Source organism: Pezoporus wallicus, unplaced genomic scaffold (assembly GCF_028554395.1).
Source record: "Pezoporus wallicus isolate ANWC-B61680 ecotype Strahan unplaced genomic scaffold, APGP_CSIRO_Pwel_v1 contig_2908, whole genome shotgun sequence".
Classification (NCBI taxonomy): Eukaryota; Metazoa; Chordata; class Aves; order Psittaciformes; family Psittacidae; genus Pezoporus; species Pezoporus wallicus.
In genome coordinates, this window is record NW_026642179.1 from 7,357,060 (window position 1) to 7,376,036 (window position 18,977).

The 18,977-nt window shown below is 37.2% G+C and overlaps 1 protein-coding gene across 1 annotated transcript in view; it reads right to left on the reverse strand.

Moving 5' to 3' along the window:
* Positions 1–548: 548 nt before the first annotated feature.
* The window catches only part of MTPN (myotrophin), a 35,636-nt gene continuing 17,207 nt past the window's right edge, over positions 549–18,977 (reverse strand). The window contains exons 2-4 of the mRNA XM_057427918.1: positions 12,801–12,914; positions 10,651–10,734; positions 549–2,674 (exon numbers count right to left, since the gene is read on the reverse strand). Coding sequence (XP_057283901.1) covers positions 2,588–2,674; positions 10,651–10,734; positions 12,801–12,914 — 285 coding nt within the window. The 3' untranslated portion in view covers positions 549–2,587. The remainder of the gene's footprint in view (positions 2,675–10,650; positions 10,735–12,800; positions 12,915–18,977) is intronic.

Below are 18,977 nucleotides of genomic sequence, written 5' to 3' on the forward strand. Positions count from 1 at the left end.
CTTTTATTATTATTTTTAATCTTGGGCAAAATGATCAATCACCTCTTATGTAGTGCAAAATGCAAAAAAGTATTTCTTTTGTATGAGCCAAACATTAAAAACCATCTTTTAACTATATTGAAAGGCAGCTTGGGTATATATTATAGCCAAATTAACACTTGTCTCACTGAAGTTTGTTTGCATTGCCCCCTTTTCCTCCCCCCCTCCCTCCCCCTCAAGTGAAGTAAGAAATAATTAGGTGTCCACATAACTGTAGAAAAAGGAAGGCAAAATTGCCTCAGTGAATCACCCGTTAGTAGAAGAGTTAGTAGAAAGATGATGTTTCTTTACTATGAAAATGCTCACCTAAGTGAGAGTTGAAGGGAAGAATAGGAAAGGATACAGAGAGAAAAAAAAAAAACACACAAAAAAACAAACCCAGAAAACAAACAAACAAACAAAAACCCCAACCCTGACCTAAAAAAAACAAAACAAAAAAAACCTCTATGGCCAGACGACACTGATCAACACAAAAAACTTGAATAATCAAGTTTCCACATAAAAACAGATTGCAGTTTTCTAGACTAGTATTTTAATAGCTAAGTATTTAATAGCATAATATGGAGGCAAATTTATACCAAAGATGCTTACTTTCATAGCTGAATAAAGAGTTAAATCTATAGTCTGTGTTCACACTATTACAACAACAAGACAATCCAGCACTGATCAGAGATAAGATTAAAGAGTTCTCTTTAAATAGCACTAAAAGCATTGTTCACCAAACATGCTTGTTCTTTTATCAGCAGCTCATCAATTGATTTATCGCTGATTTCCAACCCTTCTGCTCTTCCTTGCCACCCATCTCAAAGAAGCAAAGAGTAATTGCACTGTACAGTTTATGGCCAGAGTTGATTGTTTTCTCCATCTCTTATGGGATGTGGACATGTAAATCAGTTTCTGCTCTCACTTTACAGTCAACACAAGGCTTTTTATAGCTGGGACATTAAATCGTAATATGCAACATTATTCAAGTAAAACTAAGTCTCCATTAAATATGAGTGGTAGTCACCAGCCTACTTCTACATATCCTCTCAATTTCAACAGTAATATCAAAATAATATCAGCTACTTTTGTTTAAGAATTCAGCACGAGACATTATATACACTCGTTTCTGTATTTTGTATGTTATCAGAAAGTCTGAAATCTGTATTCCAAAAAAGAGGAAGATGTATAGTTTGTGGTATACACTTTTCTGTTACAAAAACTGTTATGCAGTTCTGGGTGAACTAGCAATGTAATGAAAATTTTCAAAATGAAAGCCAGAAAGAAGCTCAGACGTTCCTGAGGACCATAAAATGTGATGGGAATACCTAGAACATCATTAAATACCTTCCCATGAATTATCAAGGCTGTCACAGTACTGTCATAATTACCGGTATAGTAAATCTTATCTAAAAGTTGATGGTTAATGTGGGTTGCACTGAGAACTTTTCAGCCCCACGCCTTAACTTCATTAAAAATTTAAGAGCTTCATTCGGCCAACAATGAAATACTGATTCAAAGATATGCACAATTAAAAATTGGGTTTTTTTCCTCCAGTAGTTAGAGCAAGTTAAGACTTCTACTTGTACGTCTTCCTGTTCCTAACACCTGAACTTAGAAAGCTTAGATGTATTTTAAAAGTTTACCAGAAATATTTAGCAACAATTTCACCTGATATGAATGTCTAGATATTGTTCATTTTCCACTTTTGACTTGATTATCCATGTGTACCAAAGAGCTTGTAGCTTTCACATGCGTCTATAAATTTTATGCTGACATGGTGAGTAAAGTAATTCCATCTTAGAATCCTTTTGGAAATAACTACAGTGACACTTCGAACTCTCTCAAAACCAGTTGCTTAAAACATCTGTCCTGGACCAGAATAAACATGGGAAAGAAAAACTTCAGATTCAAGCATCCAAAAGTACCTTAGCAGATATTCTGGAGTGCAACATCACCATGCCTCAACTGATCTTTCCTGGTTTATTCAATAGGTCAGAAAAATATTAGTGTGACATCCAATTAGTCAATATAAAGAACAGGTCCAATAACTAGTATCAAAAGTCCTCAAAACTGCAACATAAGCTTTAGGCAGAAGGATAATAAAGCTAACCACAGAGAGAAAAGCAACCCAGCCACCTACATCACTACACTTCAGATTATAGCAGACACTAATAGCATGGGACTATTGTCTCCTTCACAATTAGTTTTAGGAACATAGCACAGTACTTCCATCTAAAGGAATCTTTCAAAAAAATCTTAGTACTAACTAGGAGGTTTACAAGCATAAAATTCAAGATCATGGTCTGTCTTCCTTCTTCCATTTTCACTAGAAACAGGAAGAGATTGTGCACTGAAAAGAAGTCCTAGAGGGACACTGTTCATAATAGTTTTTTAACCCTCCCCAAAGAGATTATCTTCAATACAAGCCCCTAACTAGTCTGATTCAGAAATAATTTCCCTCCCCCCAAAGTATTTAGCTGAAGAAGCTTGAAGATGCAAAAGAGTGACAGACAGGCAGCAGTGTGAGGCCACAGGAGAGACAGTTAAGGTATCAGTCCATCCGTCACTGAAGAAGAGTTTTGATTGCCTGGTTGTCAGTGGCTTCAAAGGCAGTTAGTCCATCTGGGCCTTTCACAGTCTTATCAGCACCCTGTGAAGACATTAAGAAGGACTGTCAATTCATAAAGCCAGGCTGTATGTATTAAGTGTGTCACAACAGCTACTTACCTTGGATAATTATATCGATTACATACAGCTTTTTAGTTCAGTTTTCATTTAGAAACCAAGCAGACAAGATTTATGTACAAAACTATTCAGCACGCAGCTCATCTAAGCCTCAAAATTTATAGAAATTTATAGAATTTATAATATATACGCCTATAAAATTTATAGAACTAGAAAAGAAAATCATGTAATGTGTCACACAGCAAGTTACAAGATCAAAAAAGTTATCAGTCTTGGATGGAGATAGAAGGATTTTTCTTTATTTGTTTCCAGCAACTACTCTTATGAAGAATTCAGTGTTACACACTGCTATGAAATCTATGTTTTCTCACATGCTAGATTAGACAAAGTCTGGAAGAGCTTACTTACTAACAAAGCATACTATTTTCTTTCTATATCATAAGAGACTAGCTCCTTGTAGGATTGTGCTTCTCTCCCATTTCGAAAACACAAAACCAAAAAAAAACACCCCCCACCTCCCTCTCTATACAGCTATAATCTTCGTTATCCTGGGAGAAGAAAGGCAACAATAAAAGTAGTAAAAGCTTAATTTTGCAGGTGTTGATTATCTCTACTGTTTAGATAGCACTCTCAGATGACAATCTGTGTGGAAATCAGAAGGGCTTCAATGCTATTCTTTGAAATTCAACTCAGAAAACCTGAAGGAATTTAGATTAGGAGAAAAATGGAACCATACACTAAATGGCTTGTCAGTATTCATCTTGAATCACAGTTTAAAGAGCTTTAACTTATAAAACTCTCCATCACTGTATCAGCATTTAGGGTGTAAAATATTTAAAATTACTTCAGTTAACAGTTACATTACATGAGAACTGCTAATTTAGACAGGACTGCTTTCCACCCTTATGCACATTTGTCCTTCAGAATAGTTACAAGATAAAGACTTGAATTTCTGAAACAGCTTTTCTGAACGTAGGATGAGAGATTCATGACTACCTAAGGGAGGACACCATTTAATAAACTCAGTGTTAATAAGTTAGGAGAACAGCCCCTTAGCTGGGCAGAAAGATTCTTACCTGCATTGTATAAAACGAGAAGGAAATAATAAAGTTCAGGTCAACAGGACTAATTTTCAGAAGTACAATGCTGCCTGGGAGCAAGTTGAATGAAGAGTTTATTAAAGTACAATGATTCCACAGTATTCTCTACTAACCCAATGTAAAAAGCTACTAAAATTTTATGTTTGTGTTATGTTTATTTCTTAAAATACACACAAACACATACATAAACTCTCTTTCTTTGGCAGGGTAATAACAAAGAAGAATCATCTCCCTCAAGCAAGCCACTGGGCAAAGCACAAATGTTAAACATACTCTGGAGGGGGGCAGCACGGGGAAGCAATGCAGAGCCCTGTGAAAGTGGTGTTGGGGGGGGCACTTACTGAAGCTGGCAGAAGACTGATTTCAAGCATCAAGCAGAAAACTTCCAGAACAAGTTGGCATATGAAGTTACAGAGGCAGATGACAGCTTGCTCAAAACAGATGTGAATGAGCTCATGGACAACAAACTTATAAACATTTCTTAAAGAGGACAGACGTAGTCGTCATATTGGGGATTTTAGAGGTACACATGAATAAAGGGAATACGTAAGCATAAATGGTCATACTCAAACTGTGCCTCAATGGCATCCTTTCTGCCACCAGAGGAGAAGAAAGGTGCTAAATTGCCTAATGCAACTGGGTATTTCTTCTAACACATTTTTTGTAGAAATCAGAGATCAAATTACACTGGATATTTTTGAAAAAGCAGAACTATTTTGAAGGCTGAACAAATGGATTTGTTCCATCTTTCACTACCAACCTCATCCTCCATTAAAAGAATTCAAAAATCAGTTCAGTCGTCCATTGTAACACTATATTGTTTTTTCCTACATTACACCCAAAGCAAGTGCCTTTTTACATTACAAGATCAAATAACATTCTCAAAGGAAAAAAAGGAACAATTTGAATTTAATATATATTTCTTCTTTTCAAATAGGTATCTCTTAAGTCCACTATCCCTAAAAAGAATAAAACCAAACTGAAATACAGCAACTGATGTTGCTTCAGCCCGGCTCAGTGTTCATTAGATATCTGTTACTTTGTTTTGTAGAAGGCTGGTACATAACATGAGCAAAATAAAACTCTGGTATTTTAGAAAACAATTCAGTTCTCGGACAAAAGCTACTAAAAGTTAATTTCCCTGTAATAACAGAATATCTCCCAATACATTACTTAACATTAATAAGAGTACTGAAAAGGCAGAAGAAAATTAACACACTTCTGTTTCATTCTGAGGTCAGAACATGCTGCAAACAGCTTTACTGTTTAAAATTACAAATTCCTAGAAAAATATTTTAAGATTAATAAAAAGGACTATACAGTTAACATACTAGCAAGACAAGAAGACCTACCTTTGAACTTTAAGCAGGAAGTGCTCTTTAGACCAAAGCTAATTACTTTCATGTATTACAGTAAATCAGAGCAAAACAACATTTGCAACTGAAAGATGCTGATAGAGCAGTTTTAGGTATCACTCTGCAAGCCTCCATAGGTCTACTCTTTGGGATGTCTACAGTATGATATTCCACGTATTTTCATAAACTTGAAAGATATACTAAGAAATCCGAAAACTATTTCTAGGTTATATACTATATAACTAAGCTTAGATAGTTTAAAAAGGAAGGATTATTTAAAAAGGGCAGTATTGTAGGAACAGGCAAAATGAATTCTTCAGAAGAACTGTTTTAAGGATACAATATTTTGACCTCTAGCCTGACCAAAAAGTGTTTATTAGAAAATCACATATCAGCTCTGACCTAAAGGGTTTGCACTACTTGTGGCAGTTGTAACATATTAAGATTACACTCGTGCTACTTTGGTAAATTCACCTATCCTTTGTTGAGGGCAGTAAAAACCATCTTCATCCATTTTCTGTTTCATGACTTAGAGCCTTTCAATTTTTGAGAATTAATATCATACTGTATTATTACCTATTGGCAAGAGCAGGTTAATTAAGCTTTTTGGAAGCTGATCTGGCATACATGTAGCAGCTGTTTGTTAACCTAAACATCAAAATCTTGCGCACAAATGGAAGGTAAAGTCTTTTTTAATGTATAGAAAAGTTTCAAATACAGAACTTCATATTTTAATTCCTCCCCACTTAAGTAAGTTTTACAGTTTTATAACAAATTGACAATTTCAGACTAACATTTGAGCTTTAATCCCTATAGGTCTGGAAGGAATGACACTACTTGAACATTTTAAACATGCCAACAAAAACCTTGGTTTTGATCTCAAAATTTAAATTGCCACATTATCAATGTTTTAAGTCCATATTGGGCAGGCCTGCACCATCAGAGTGGTGCAGACCTGCCCAACTGCAGTCTGCAGCCCATCAGACTACAATTCTAGTATGTTTAAAGCCATTTAATGAATCTAATCTAGCAGAATCATGGCAGTAACAGATTATGGCTGATCACTATTATTTTTAGCACAACAGCAGTGCCTGAAATCAAGCATTTGTATTCTCAACTTCTGAAGCTTTCAAACTGCATTTACGCTTCTTCTAGAGCAATAAATCAAACTGAGCACTGTTGGTTCCAAAACTAAAACATCCAATCAGCGAATCAGGAAATCCTCAATGAAATGTTAAATTCGGAAGAAAGTGTGCATCAAAGGCCCTTTTGAGAAACTCTTTGGAACAACATAATATATACCCTTTAAGTTATGTTAGGTGTCTCTCAGTACTTATGAGAGCAAAGACAAATAACTGTTTCATTTAGCTGTAAACAATTAAAATTATTTTATTTCTGAAAAATAATTATGTTGGTTATATCTGGGTGTATGTTTAAACTTAAATACTGATAAAAAATATGGTAATATGTAAAGCTACAGTTCAAAGTAAAACCTTATTCTTACTGTAAATCCATAATTCAAAGTGTTTTTTTGCTATGCTTTATGAATAGAAAAAAACATAAAATATTGGGGGTTAAATCTATGCAACCATTAAAATAGATGAAAACTTGGGAAAAAACCCTTAAAACATTGTCAGCAACTTCAATACCAATCAAAGGAATTACCAAAGAGCAAACACAGCACTGTTTGCTTTCTGAAGCTGCAAAATTACTGCCTAAATCTGCTGGAGTGCTCATTTGCTACCACTAACGAACATTAAACTCACAGAATCCCAAGGGTTGGAAGGGACCTCAAAAGATCATCTAGTCCAACCCCCCTACAAGAGCAGGGTAACCTAGAGTACATCACACAGGAACTCGCCCAGGTGGGCCTTGAATATCTCCAATGTAGGAGACTCCACAACCCCCCTGGGCTGTAAAACCCACCAGGAAAAAAACACCACTCACATAAAAGTGATTATTCACAGTGCTTAATTCACCATTTTTGACCAATGTATTTTCCAATGCCAAACTAAAATCCTGTGTGTTAAGGAAGGTGTTCTCTTGCAGCTGGTTTTTTGTTTGGTTTTTTTTTTTAATCACTCCAGTATTATTATGTAGCCAAACACTATGGGACCACCAAGTAGTTTATAAAATGTTAACTATGTCATAATTTGGAGCTGTGGTTGACTCAAGACAATTCAGTGCATTCTAAGGGGGACAGTGGGACGGTAGAAGCAGAAAATGAGGTCTATTAAAATCTAAGCTTTTCCAGAATTAGTACATTCCAATTCCCTGAAGCTGCACAAGAAAGGCATAAAAATGCATTAATCCTTATCCCAGGTACCTGCTGTCAAATGATAACAGCTGGTGTTCCTTTAGCTTATCAAAACTAATAAAACCAAACCAGGTCTTCAAAATGATGATAAGTAGGCTTGCAAAAAAATACTTTCCTCACAGTTCTTCAAGAATAAACATGAAGTATGGTAATGGAGAAAAAGATACCACTTGTGCCTTTGCAACTAATAATGTAAGGCATGTGTGGATACAAGGGACACTAGAGGGCTAGCTAAAAAGACTTCAGCTTTTTCGTTTCCATCTGTTTCACATCTCTTATTCCCAAACTTCTTCCACAATTCATCTATCCCTACAAAAGCAGTGCCACAACAGAGACAGCTGAGCAAGCATTCAGTATGTGGCAACAAGCAAACACCATCTGTCATTTACAAAGAACACCACAGAGACTAGGTTAAGCAGTAAAACAGAAAAATCGGGTTCTACTGTACACATCTACAAAAACGAATCAAACCCGGGAGACCACACTTTGGAACAGGGACATCACACTGCAAAAGGACTGAAAAAACTCCCATGGCAGCAGCTGAAGTGAAACCGAAGATACCTCAGTTCTGTCTCTTGATTTGGCAGCAGTGTTTCTTCAATTCCAACTAAATCTGCAACAAAATCTGCAACAGAATTTTAATTTGGAGTCCTCAATTGGCAGGAAACTAACTAGACAAATTAACTTGCAGTAGGGACAAATGAAAAAGGTAAATGCCAAGCCTATTGCAAGGAAGCAGTAGTAATATGCAGGTAAGAGTACTAAAAGGTTGACCAGAATCTCCTGTCAAACTAACCTTTGCAGTGGCTTAGCTGCAACATGTAGCTGCAGTTTGATGTTGCTAGACAGCATGCTTGTCTCACGCTGAAGGAACAGTATGGCAAGAAAGCTTCTGTACAAGCACTCCTTCACACGTGACATTAAAACTGCTGCAGAACACCATAAATCAAGTTTCTGAGGACAACTCAAGTATCTGCTGGGCAAATTTAAACATAACTGCACACTGGCGTTTTGTTAAAAAGCATCCAGTGGCAAAACTTGCTTAGTTAGGTTGCTCCCAACGTCCACAGACCCTTATCAATCCCAACAAGCCTACCAACAAGGTTATTTTTTGCAAATCCTTGCTGTATTCCTCATCCATTTCCAAATGCTGCCACACAAAATCCATTTTAGGGAACTGAGACTCCTTATGCCATTGAACGTTTTGACTTGTCAAAAGCTACTGCCCCAAAATCTGCTTTAATGCTGGAGTATTTCAAAATGCCCAAGGAAAGGTCCATTTATAGATCAAAACCCACACTTCTTTGTTTCTTTAGAAAGCAGCAAGTTAAATTCTATCTCCCTATTATAGTTATGAATGACCAAAACAAAGCTATTCAAGTTAAGAGTTAAGGTTAAGAGTTAAGGTAAAACCTTCTAGATTTTCAGAAAGGAGCTTATTTATATAATTTTATTTACATTCAAGCCCCTGACAGCCACAAGATTTAGACATAAGCTATGCAACCCAACAACTCTTCCTGCAACAGTAATTTTATTCATAAGCTGACCAAACCTAGCCACAGGTAATACTTCCATAATGGTGGTGATGATACAACTTGACAAACAATGTACAGTTATATTCAGAGACCTGAACACCAGCACAATGGAAAATGGCACCAACGGAGGTTCATGAGGAAGACAAGATTTAGTGATGGACTTGGTAGTGTTAGATTAACAGCTGGGCTTGATAACCTTAGGGGTCTTCCCTAAATAATTCTACAGTTCTGTCAGTTCAGCTGTATATAGGCTGCCAGTGATTCCCAGATAAACCACCAGCCTTCACTATTCCAAAGTGTCATTTGTATTTTAGACACACTGTCACCACAGAATTCAACTTCCACATGTGATAAGCACTAGCTAAGAACTCCAAAATAGTCCTTTCTGAGCAATAACAAGTGTAACAGACAGTGCTTTATCATAGGAAACCCTTGTTGAAAGTTAGCTGAAATTCCATGAAACAAATTGCTGCCATTCAAATCGTACCAAGTATAGAGATCAATACATTCTTACAAGCTGCATGAAAACTAGATGGCTCACGATGTTAATGCCCCTGCTGACAGAGACTACAATTAATACGCAACCTTTACTAGTCAACCTATGACAACTAGACAACTTATGAAGTTTCGAGGCATTGCATTTATTATTTGAGCAACTTGCTTAGAATTCAAAACAAAAAAAGAAAGAAATACAACATGGGATAAAAAAATACCTTTTTTGTGACATGTATATAATGATCCTAAATAAAGGATCATTCCTTATGACAAATTTAAGCAATTTGGATGCACCATCTGAATCCTAAATTAACAGTCACAGCATTTCTTCACAGGAAGGTATAACTAACATAAGACAGCATCTCAGAAGGGAAGAAAAGTTAACTGCCTCAATGCTGCATGAATTTAAGTAAAACCTTTACCTTGGAAGTGCCATATGAAAACATTACACAGCATGAAATCCTTTGGCGAAATGATTTAAGTGGATTCATATTCTGAAAACATACTGTTAACCTCCTCTTTTCAAAGTAAGATATAACAAGGACAAGCACATATGGAGACAAAGCACTGCTTGATTTAACTGGATCTCCTTCATAATACGAATCAAAGGCAGAAGAGAAACAGAACAAGCTTATTCTCCCCTGGACAAAATTTACAAGCTCCATAACATACAAAGCTTGTCTTCGTACATTTACTTCCCTTAACTCTGCCAGCCCACATGGGTTTTCAGTCATCTGGCAAAAGCAGAGGGAAACCACACCTCTGAGCAGCTTCACAGTGGAGATTCCATCACATAAAACACTTTAGCAGCTGCTAAAGCTAAATCCCACTCCTCCCTGTCTGCTAAAGGAGCACACATTTTTCTTGCCTGATTTGCTGTTAATTGTTCTCTAGCTGGAGATTACAATACTGAATTGTCACTATTACTTTTTCCACACTGAAAAAGTCCTGGAACTTTCTCCTCCAACTATTTTCTTCATGAGCAGATTACCCTTTCTGGTTTAGCAACATAAACAGCATTTGGCTGATTTTCTGAACTTATCTGGAGCATCATAATCTTACTGGGAAAAAATAAAAAATAAAAAAATCACAGCAACATACTTTGCTAATGAATAATTTTTTCTAAACATTTGCCTCACCTTTGACAGAAGCAATTTCACACAGGAAACATGGCCCTCATAGACTGCTGATAGGAGTGGTGTGATATTGTGTTTGTCTGGAGCCTGTAAATGGAGACAAAGTTATTTGAAACACAATTTCAGACAGCATTAAAAGGTTTCACTTAAATCCCTACCTTCACACTACTGTTGGAAAACCAGAATTAAGAAGAATATTAATCAGAATTTTTTACTCTCCTTTTAAAAAGAAAAGCCATTGTTTAAAAAACAGGTAACAGCAAGATATTTCTTCTGTAACACTTTTAAGGTATTCTAAGGTTTGTTTAATTTTTTAGGCCAATGACAGACATTGCAGGGTGTCAGCTGACAACTTTTTCCCAATTTAAAACCACTATTCCTAATTCTCACATTTGCCAGCCAGCCTTACTCAGGAAACCAGTTTTGGCTGAAACAGTTTAAGCTGTCTTCTCCTCTCTAATCTAAAGTCCTGGAAAGAATAAGAAATGGAGCAACCAAAATACTCATATTTTTCCCTCCACTTTTACCTCCTCTCCAATTAGGGGAACTGAGGAAGAGACAGTATTTCCAGACACCAAGGAAAAAAAATCCAAGCCATTTTGTTGTTAAGGACCAAAGCTAAGATGTCTTCCTATACATTAACTTTCAGAGAATTACAGAACCATAGAATAGTTAGGGTTGGAAAGGACCTTAAGATCATCAAGTTCCAACCATTAGGGTTGGAAAGGACCTTAAGATCATCAAGTTCCAACCCCCCTGCCATGGGCAGGGACACCTCACACTAAACCATATCACCCAAGGCTCTGTTCAACCTGGACTTGAAGGGATGGAGCATTCACAGCTTCCCTGGGCAACCCATTCCAGTGCCTCACCACCCTCACAGTGAAGAACTTCCTCCTTATATCCAATTTAAACTTCCCTGTTTAAGTTTGAACCCGTTACCCCTTGTCCTGTCACTACAGTCCCTAATGAAGAGTCCCTCCCCAGCATCCTTATAGGTCCCTTTCAGATACTGGAAGGCTGCTATGAGGTCCCCACACAGCCTTCTCTTCTCCAGGCTGAACAGCCACAACTTTCTCAGCCTATCTTCATACGGGAGGTGTACAGTCCCCTGATCATCCTTGTGGCCCTCCTCTGTACTTTTTCCCAACAGTTCCATGTCCTTTTTCTGTTGAGGACAGTAGAACTCTACACAATACTCCAAGTGAGGTCTCACAAGAGCAGAATAGAGGGGCAGGATCACCTCCTTTGACCTGCTGGTCACGCTCCTTTTGATGCGGCCCAGGATACGGTTGGCTTTCTGGACTGTGAGCGCACACTGAAGCTGGCTCATGTTCATTTTCTCATCAACCAACACCCCCAAGTCCTTCTCCGCAGGGCTGCTCTGAATCTCTTCTGTGCCCAACCTATAGCTGTGCCTGGGATTGCTCCAACCCAGGTGTAGGATCCTGCACTTGGCACAGTTAAACTTCATGCGGTTGGCATCAGCCCACCTCACAAGCGTGTTTAGGTCCCTCTGGATGGCACCCCTTCCCTCCAGCATATCAATGGGATTATTCCAAAGCACAGCATTTGGGGTGCATGGTTAAAACATTTAGAAACTTCACTTCATGGAGAACTTCGCTGTTTTCAAGTGCCAACACAGCCCAGCCCAGCCAAATTTTTTCATGTCAAAAGGCCATGCATATCAAGTTACAGTAAAATGACTAAGTTTGTAAAAGAAAGAATGTCTCAAAAAAGAGCAAAGCACACCAACTTAAACACAGTTGATCCTGCCCTGGACAAGCATGCATTGTACTGCCTTCTGAAGTCACTTCCAACAAATCTAATATGCATTTCATGCAAACTTTATTTAGATGTGATCCCTGGATTTATTTTTCTAATAATGGTTAAATCAAAGTTTTTATAACTATAAACAACTTTTCCTAGTGTGTCCAAAAAGAACAAAAACTTTTAATACATGTAATCTTAAGCTTCTGACCTGCAGGAAACTGCCTCTCAAATATTTTTAAACACAGCAAATTGCTTAGTTGGATTCAAGTCTTTCAGTAACCATTTAGGTACTTATACCAATCCCTTGGGGAGGCGGAGGGAGGGGCAGGAGAAGGAAGATCCTAACACTCCAACATCTGTTTGCAAATTGATGTACATACATTAATATCGGCTCCTTTCAATAGCAGAAATTCCAGAATCTCAAGCTGTCCACAGTCTGCTGCATAGTGAAGAGGCTTCCTCCCACCTTCAAGTGTCCGGTTGACATCTTCACCCTTCAATGTAAATGTAATCTAATAAGCAAAATTTTAGAGCTAACACACCAAGACCAGCTTGAAAAAATGCAACACCTTCAAATATGCTGAAGAATGATCCAAATATTTAAGTCATTGCCACAAGAAAAACAAAAATCGAGCTGCTTAATTTCCTTTCCCCATCTATACATTTAAGACTGTAATACAATCTTGGTCCCTCCTGCCACACTGCACCCTAAGTGTACTAAGTATGCAAGTGCACTAGGTAGCTTATGATTAAAGAAAAATTAAAATATCATTAGAGCCTGTAAAACATGCTCCCATTGGCTCATTTTGCTTTTCCTTCACCCCAGCTAGGATTCTAGTTATCTGGCTAAGTTACTTTACCTGCTTCTATACATATTGATGCTTTGCATACTGAAAAACCAGATGCGTAGAGAAGTCAGCGTCACAACTACTGGCAAATAAGTACAGTCCATCCATAACTTCAAACCCAATCATGAAACTGGACGCTTTTATAAATAGCACCTGCCAATTCTACATGACACAAAGTCTGAAGACAGTCAAATCAGGACACAGGAAGCTGAATTCTAATGCCACTCATACTAGTGAATTGAGACATCTCGTAAGGCGTAAACAAAATTTAATTTAGTGAGTGCTTAAGCAGCTTTGGTTCCTCACCTTGGGTTGTGCAACTAGGATAAACTGATTTGCTGCACTTCTGTGATGACAAGAAGTTACTGGAAACCAAATACTGACAAGCTGTGTGGTAACTTCTTGCTCATATCTGCAAGTAATGTTAGTATTTTAGGGAGTGGCTAAATTTAGCACCGTACATCAAGCCCTGCACCTCCACAGAAAAACAAGAATTTCAGTTGCAGCACCACTCATACTTCTCTACAGAGCCCCTACACTTCCCTTATTCCTACCCCAAATCTCTAGGAAGAGCACAGAATAGAAGGCTTGACATGTATCTTTCAGACACTACCTCCCTTTAAGAATGGAAGAGAATATTGTCAGAAGGAAATCCTGTTCTGCATTTGATATTCTGTATTACCAGCCAACTAACAAGATGACTCTAGATTTCTCGTATCAATAGGCTATTCAATTCTTCTCATAATATACCACGCTGAAAGTCAAAGCAATACAGCAGTGTTTAACTGTTGTTTTCAGTTGTTAAACTGAAACACTGCACATTCTGTGGTTTGAGGTCAGCACTTCACACTATTGAAGGTTCTGGCTTCAAAAAAGCATGAAGTGGCAGCAAGTAGCACAATTAAAAAAAAAAACCCTCTGCCACCACTGCTAGTGACCCTGAAACACAGCTATGGCTTCTGACACATGTTGGATGTTGGGAAAAAAAAAAAAACACAACCTCTTATTTTATCTATGTTTTATTTTTATCTATGATTTGCAGAAAAGCAACAAATTATACTTCTAAACAAAGTCTACCACAGTTGTAGATACGTGGATTATAAACACCATACAACAGTTCATAATGTAAAATGTAAATTTCCAGTGAGAGTAACCAAAGGTCTAATTCTTTGCTTACTAGTAAAGTTGTTGCAGATAGCTTTGTGATGTAACTTCTCTTGCTGAATTTCAGTATAAAAAGTTGGTGGGAATTATGTTAACAACTGTGTCCCAATTTAAAAAAAAAAAAAAAAAAAAAATTGCCCAGATCACACGACACTAACAGCACACCAACAGCCACATTATTGAAAAGTACAGAAAGAAGCAGCATATACTTAACTCATCTAGAAAGTTAAGCTCTATCCATATTCTTACTTGCATCTTGACACTTCCCATCAATTTTAACACAGATGGTATTCAAATAACACATGATGTTAAGAGACACATTAAGGACTGGGTTGCATATGCTTAGGAAGCCAACCATGTAGAAGCCATGCAATCACTATCCCAAAACAGGCTCTAAAATACTCTGATGCATACTACGACACAGTAAGTAAGGCAGTAATGGAGAAGGACAAGCAAGTTAACCCCTGGTACAGCACCCCATAAAACTATAAAGTTCACACTCAGAAAGAAACTTAGAGTCATACCTTAAGACTAAGAAAGTCCAGCAAAGCTCCCCCTTCCTTAAGCTTATAAACATTATTTGGCTCATTGGCTTACACTTACTACTGATCTCCTCATTCTCTCCTAAACTGGTTGTGGAATAAATTCAAGCTAGACAAGACAAACTTTCAGAAGGATAAAACAACACCTAAGCACCAAATTTTCTAAGTTTCCCTTAAAGATGATGAAAGCCTGTTTATAGGGAAGTACCTAGCAAAAACTCCGCAAAGAAAGATGTCTCAAGTGCAGATCACATGGATTTGAATACTAGCACTGAGAAAATGTGCCAGCAGCATTCAAAGTCAAATCTAAGAATATCTTAGTCCAAATTAACAGAAACAAGATATCCAATAAGTTACAAAAATAAAGCAAGCCCTCCTAGGCTCTGTAATAAACAAAGTAAAATAACCAGTTGTTTCATGGGTGTGAAAAAGGCACTGTAAAACAGACCACTGACCATTATAAAACTTCATTTGGCCTTTCCTACTCCTAATCCAAGACATATAGAAGTAGGAAGGAAGATAAATCAATTTAATGTACAAGGATCAAACCTGGCCTTGAACATTTCCAGGGCCAGGTTGGATGGGGCTTTTAGCAACCTGGTGTAGTAGAAGGTGTCTCTGCCCATGGCAGGGGGGTTGAAACTAGATTATTTTCTAAAAGGTGCCTTCCAACCGAAACCATTTCATGATTCTATGGATGTAATTTATAAATAAATATGCAGATATGGGTGGTGTATGCTCAGTAGTTTGTTTTGTTTTCTGGGGCTTTTGTGGGGTTTTTTTGGTGTTTTTTTTCCTCCAGATGGAGTGCATGATCAAAAAGATTTGGAGACCATTTGTCTATAGCTCTATTGGTAACTACAGAAACAACAAGTGAATTCTTTTTCAGAGAGAGTTTAATTCTGGAGGACTAAAAAGTTTCAGTGGAAATTTTATAGGTCAACTAAAAATAACCCTAAACCTTACCTCTAAACACAAATTAATCAGATTAAAGACCAACTGTTATAAAACTCGTAAGAATATCCTTACAGTTCTACTTTGGAAAGAAAAGGTGTCTTTAGACATGAAAATACTGACTTTGTATCTTTATTTGAAATTCTACTAAATGTCTCAATCTTTGTCTACACCAGCTGCTATTTATGTGCTTAAATAAGTCTCCAAGATACAAGTTCCATATAAAATCACCTATAAAATGAGAAAGTCTGAAAACTGCTAGAACCCTCATAATCCAAATTGTCAGTACACTGGTGCCAAAGACAGTAGCTACTAAAACTGCAACAATAAGCCTTTCAGTTTGCTAGACAGTGATGAGAAATACATCTAACATCCTAGGTAAGGTTGTCAAAGATTATCTAAACAAGCTGCTGTTCTCCTTTAAGCACTGGATTTACAGTCCTGTGGGTGTTGACTTTTGTCTTCACTGCATGAACACTCCAAGTTGGATTCTCTTGATTTTCCACAATATTCTGTTCAGCTACACCAGTGAGAGATGTTGACTTAAGACAGTTGGGTACCCAGTTTTGACAGACTGACCAGCCATGACAAACCACATTTTGTATAGGAAATGCATCTTTTCTGTAACGAGACATCTAAAAAGTGATTGACTACGCAATACGGAATTTAAGAGTTCACATTATCAAAGAAATTTTATTTTGTAGTTATAGCAACAAGCATCAAATACCAGTTCATATCATAAAGAGAAAATCTAAGCCTAAGGTCAAGATTTGAGTCCCCTCTCAGATAAAGCAGCTCTGGTGAAGGTGTAGCTAATTATGTCCACAGAACAAGACAAAGTGGTGTCTAAAGTCCTGTAACAGGCTGAGGCAGGAAAAGAGTTATCGCTATGTAAAGTTTTTTGAAATTATTGTGGTTCTGAATCCTATCAGCCAAAGACATCATACTGAATGTTAAGAGCTTGGGTATCAGCAATCTCATCAGATGATGATTCTTCATACTGACATCCAAGACAGCTAAGCAACCAGTATCTTGGTAGGCTGAAGCTAAGACTGTACCAAATCACTGGTAAAGGTTTATTTTAGAAAAGACCATACTCAGCTCAGGCATATGGTCAAAACCCACATGAATTGCCAAAGAGCACGATTTTTCTTTTACATCTCCAGAAACAAAATCTTACAAATATTAAAAAAAAAATAAAAAAAATTGACAGAATAATTCTCCCAGGAAGTTTGATGGGATGTTTGCCATCTTCTGGAGTCTAACACAGCAACAATGAGGTCAGTCATTATGAGGATACAAGGAGGCATAATGTAACCAGAACCAAAGAATCATATTAACTTCAAAATAAAACATAACCTTAGCCAAAGGCTACACCTCTTCTGAAAGAAGATTATTTAGTTTCACTTTCCACAGTGAACCTACCAATTCACTAACAACTGTAAGAATGTTTATGCAAAACCTCAAAAAATAATTTGTCTTTGCAAAAGGAAAGACATAACCACCTCATTAATGACCTTCCAGAATACATTGAGTTTACTTAGACATTTAAGGCTAAGTCTGGCATAAACCTCATCAGTAATGTTTTTCTTTGCAGGTCAAAGACCAGCTATGTAACATTAAAATCCAGTTCAACACATAAAATATCAGAAACAGCAGTTAGCTGGTATCTGCTTTAATCCCCTCTATCAAGATCTGTTTATAGGTAAAGTCTCCCTGTGTAATCTCCAATTACTAAACAAGACAGCATGAAAGATTTTTATAGCATGTTGATGTTATGTCCTATTTAGAGATGTCACACACATGGATAACAGTACAATATTCAATTAGAAGGACTTTAAGCAAAAGTGGGCTACCAAATTTTCACTGAAGAAAGTGAAAAACACTTTCAGAATTTTCTCTGCTTTTTAAATAACTAATAGTAGCATCATCTAAAAGCAACTATCACCCACTTTCTGTAATGGAACAGTTCAATCCATAAAAACAGCTGTTCTAATTTCTTCAGTGAGTACTGTCAAAATTAATTACTCTTGAACTTAATTCTTCTACTACCCTCTATTTCGCACATTTTCCTTGCTCTACCTCTTCTTGCCAACCTACCTACACAAAACCCCTGGTAGTATCTCATCTCCTTTTCCAGTTTAAGTTCACTCAAGGTGTGGCTTTTTTAGTTCCACTCCTGCACACCCTGGGAAAACATCTACATTCTTTTTGGAAACCTACCCTTAATTTCACTTATCATGCTCCCCCTCTTTATATCTAAGCTCAGAGAGGAGTCCCCTAACAGCCAAACTACCCTTCTGTCAGAACAGCTGGAGTATCCCAGAGTTATCTGGAATATTCTGCACTTTAACAGCTACCTTGAATAAGTCTGCCCAATTTAATTTCTTGTTCTTTCGCAGCCCTAGTTAAAAGAATGAATGATTTCACTGACTTTGCCCCTAATGAACATTACAGCATCAGCTCTTTGAAAATGTTGAATGAACATAGTCATAAGTTTAGTCATAAATTACAAGCTCATTATTTTCCAGGCAGATTATTTAACCACACAAAACCAATCCTGTCCCTGAACAGCCCTTACCTTTTCCGTAGACTTTAATACACAGACTGTAGTCCATGGCTCATTTGGTCTAGCTTTATCTGCTAACTCACCCCTTCCCCAGTTCCTGCCAGTTTCAAAAGCATTTAGTCAAATGAGCTAAACTAAACTTATTTAGTGTCACTCTAGTATCCCTACAGCATACTCTGTGTGTTTCAATCGCAGGCTTATTTTACTGTAGCACACCAACTGAAACCAAATCTGAACCATGTATCCATTCACTCAGGCATTGTGGTTTGCCAGTAGTATTGCTCTAGAACATTACTGACATGTGATTAATGTCACAGCTTACTGATCAGTTTAGAAGCTATTTACAGTAGTACTCCTAACCACAGTTTGATCCTTTGTACCCATGCATCAGAATTAGTGGCTGAATGATGAATCCACTGTGGGAACTAGTAAGTCAGAGAAACAAATTGATCATTTTCTTCTTTCCAGTTGAATCTGTCC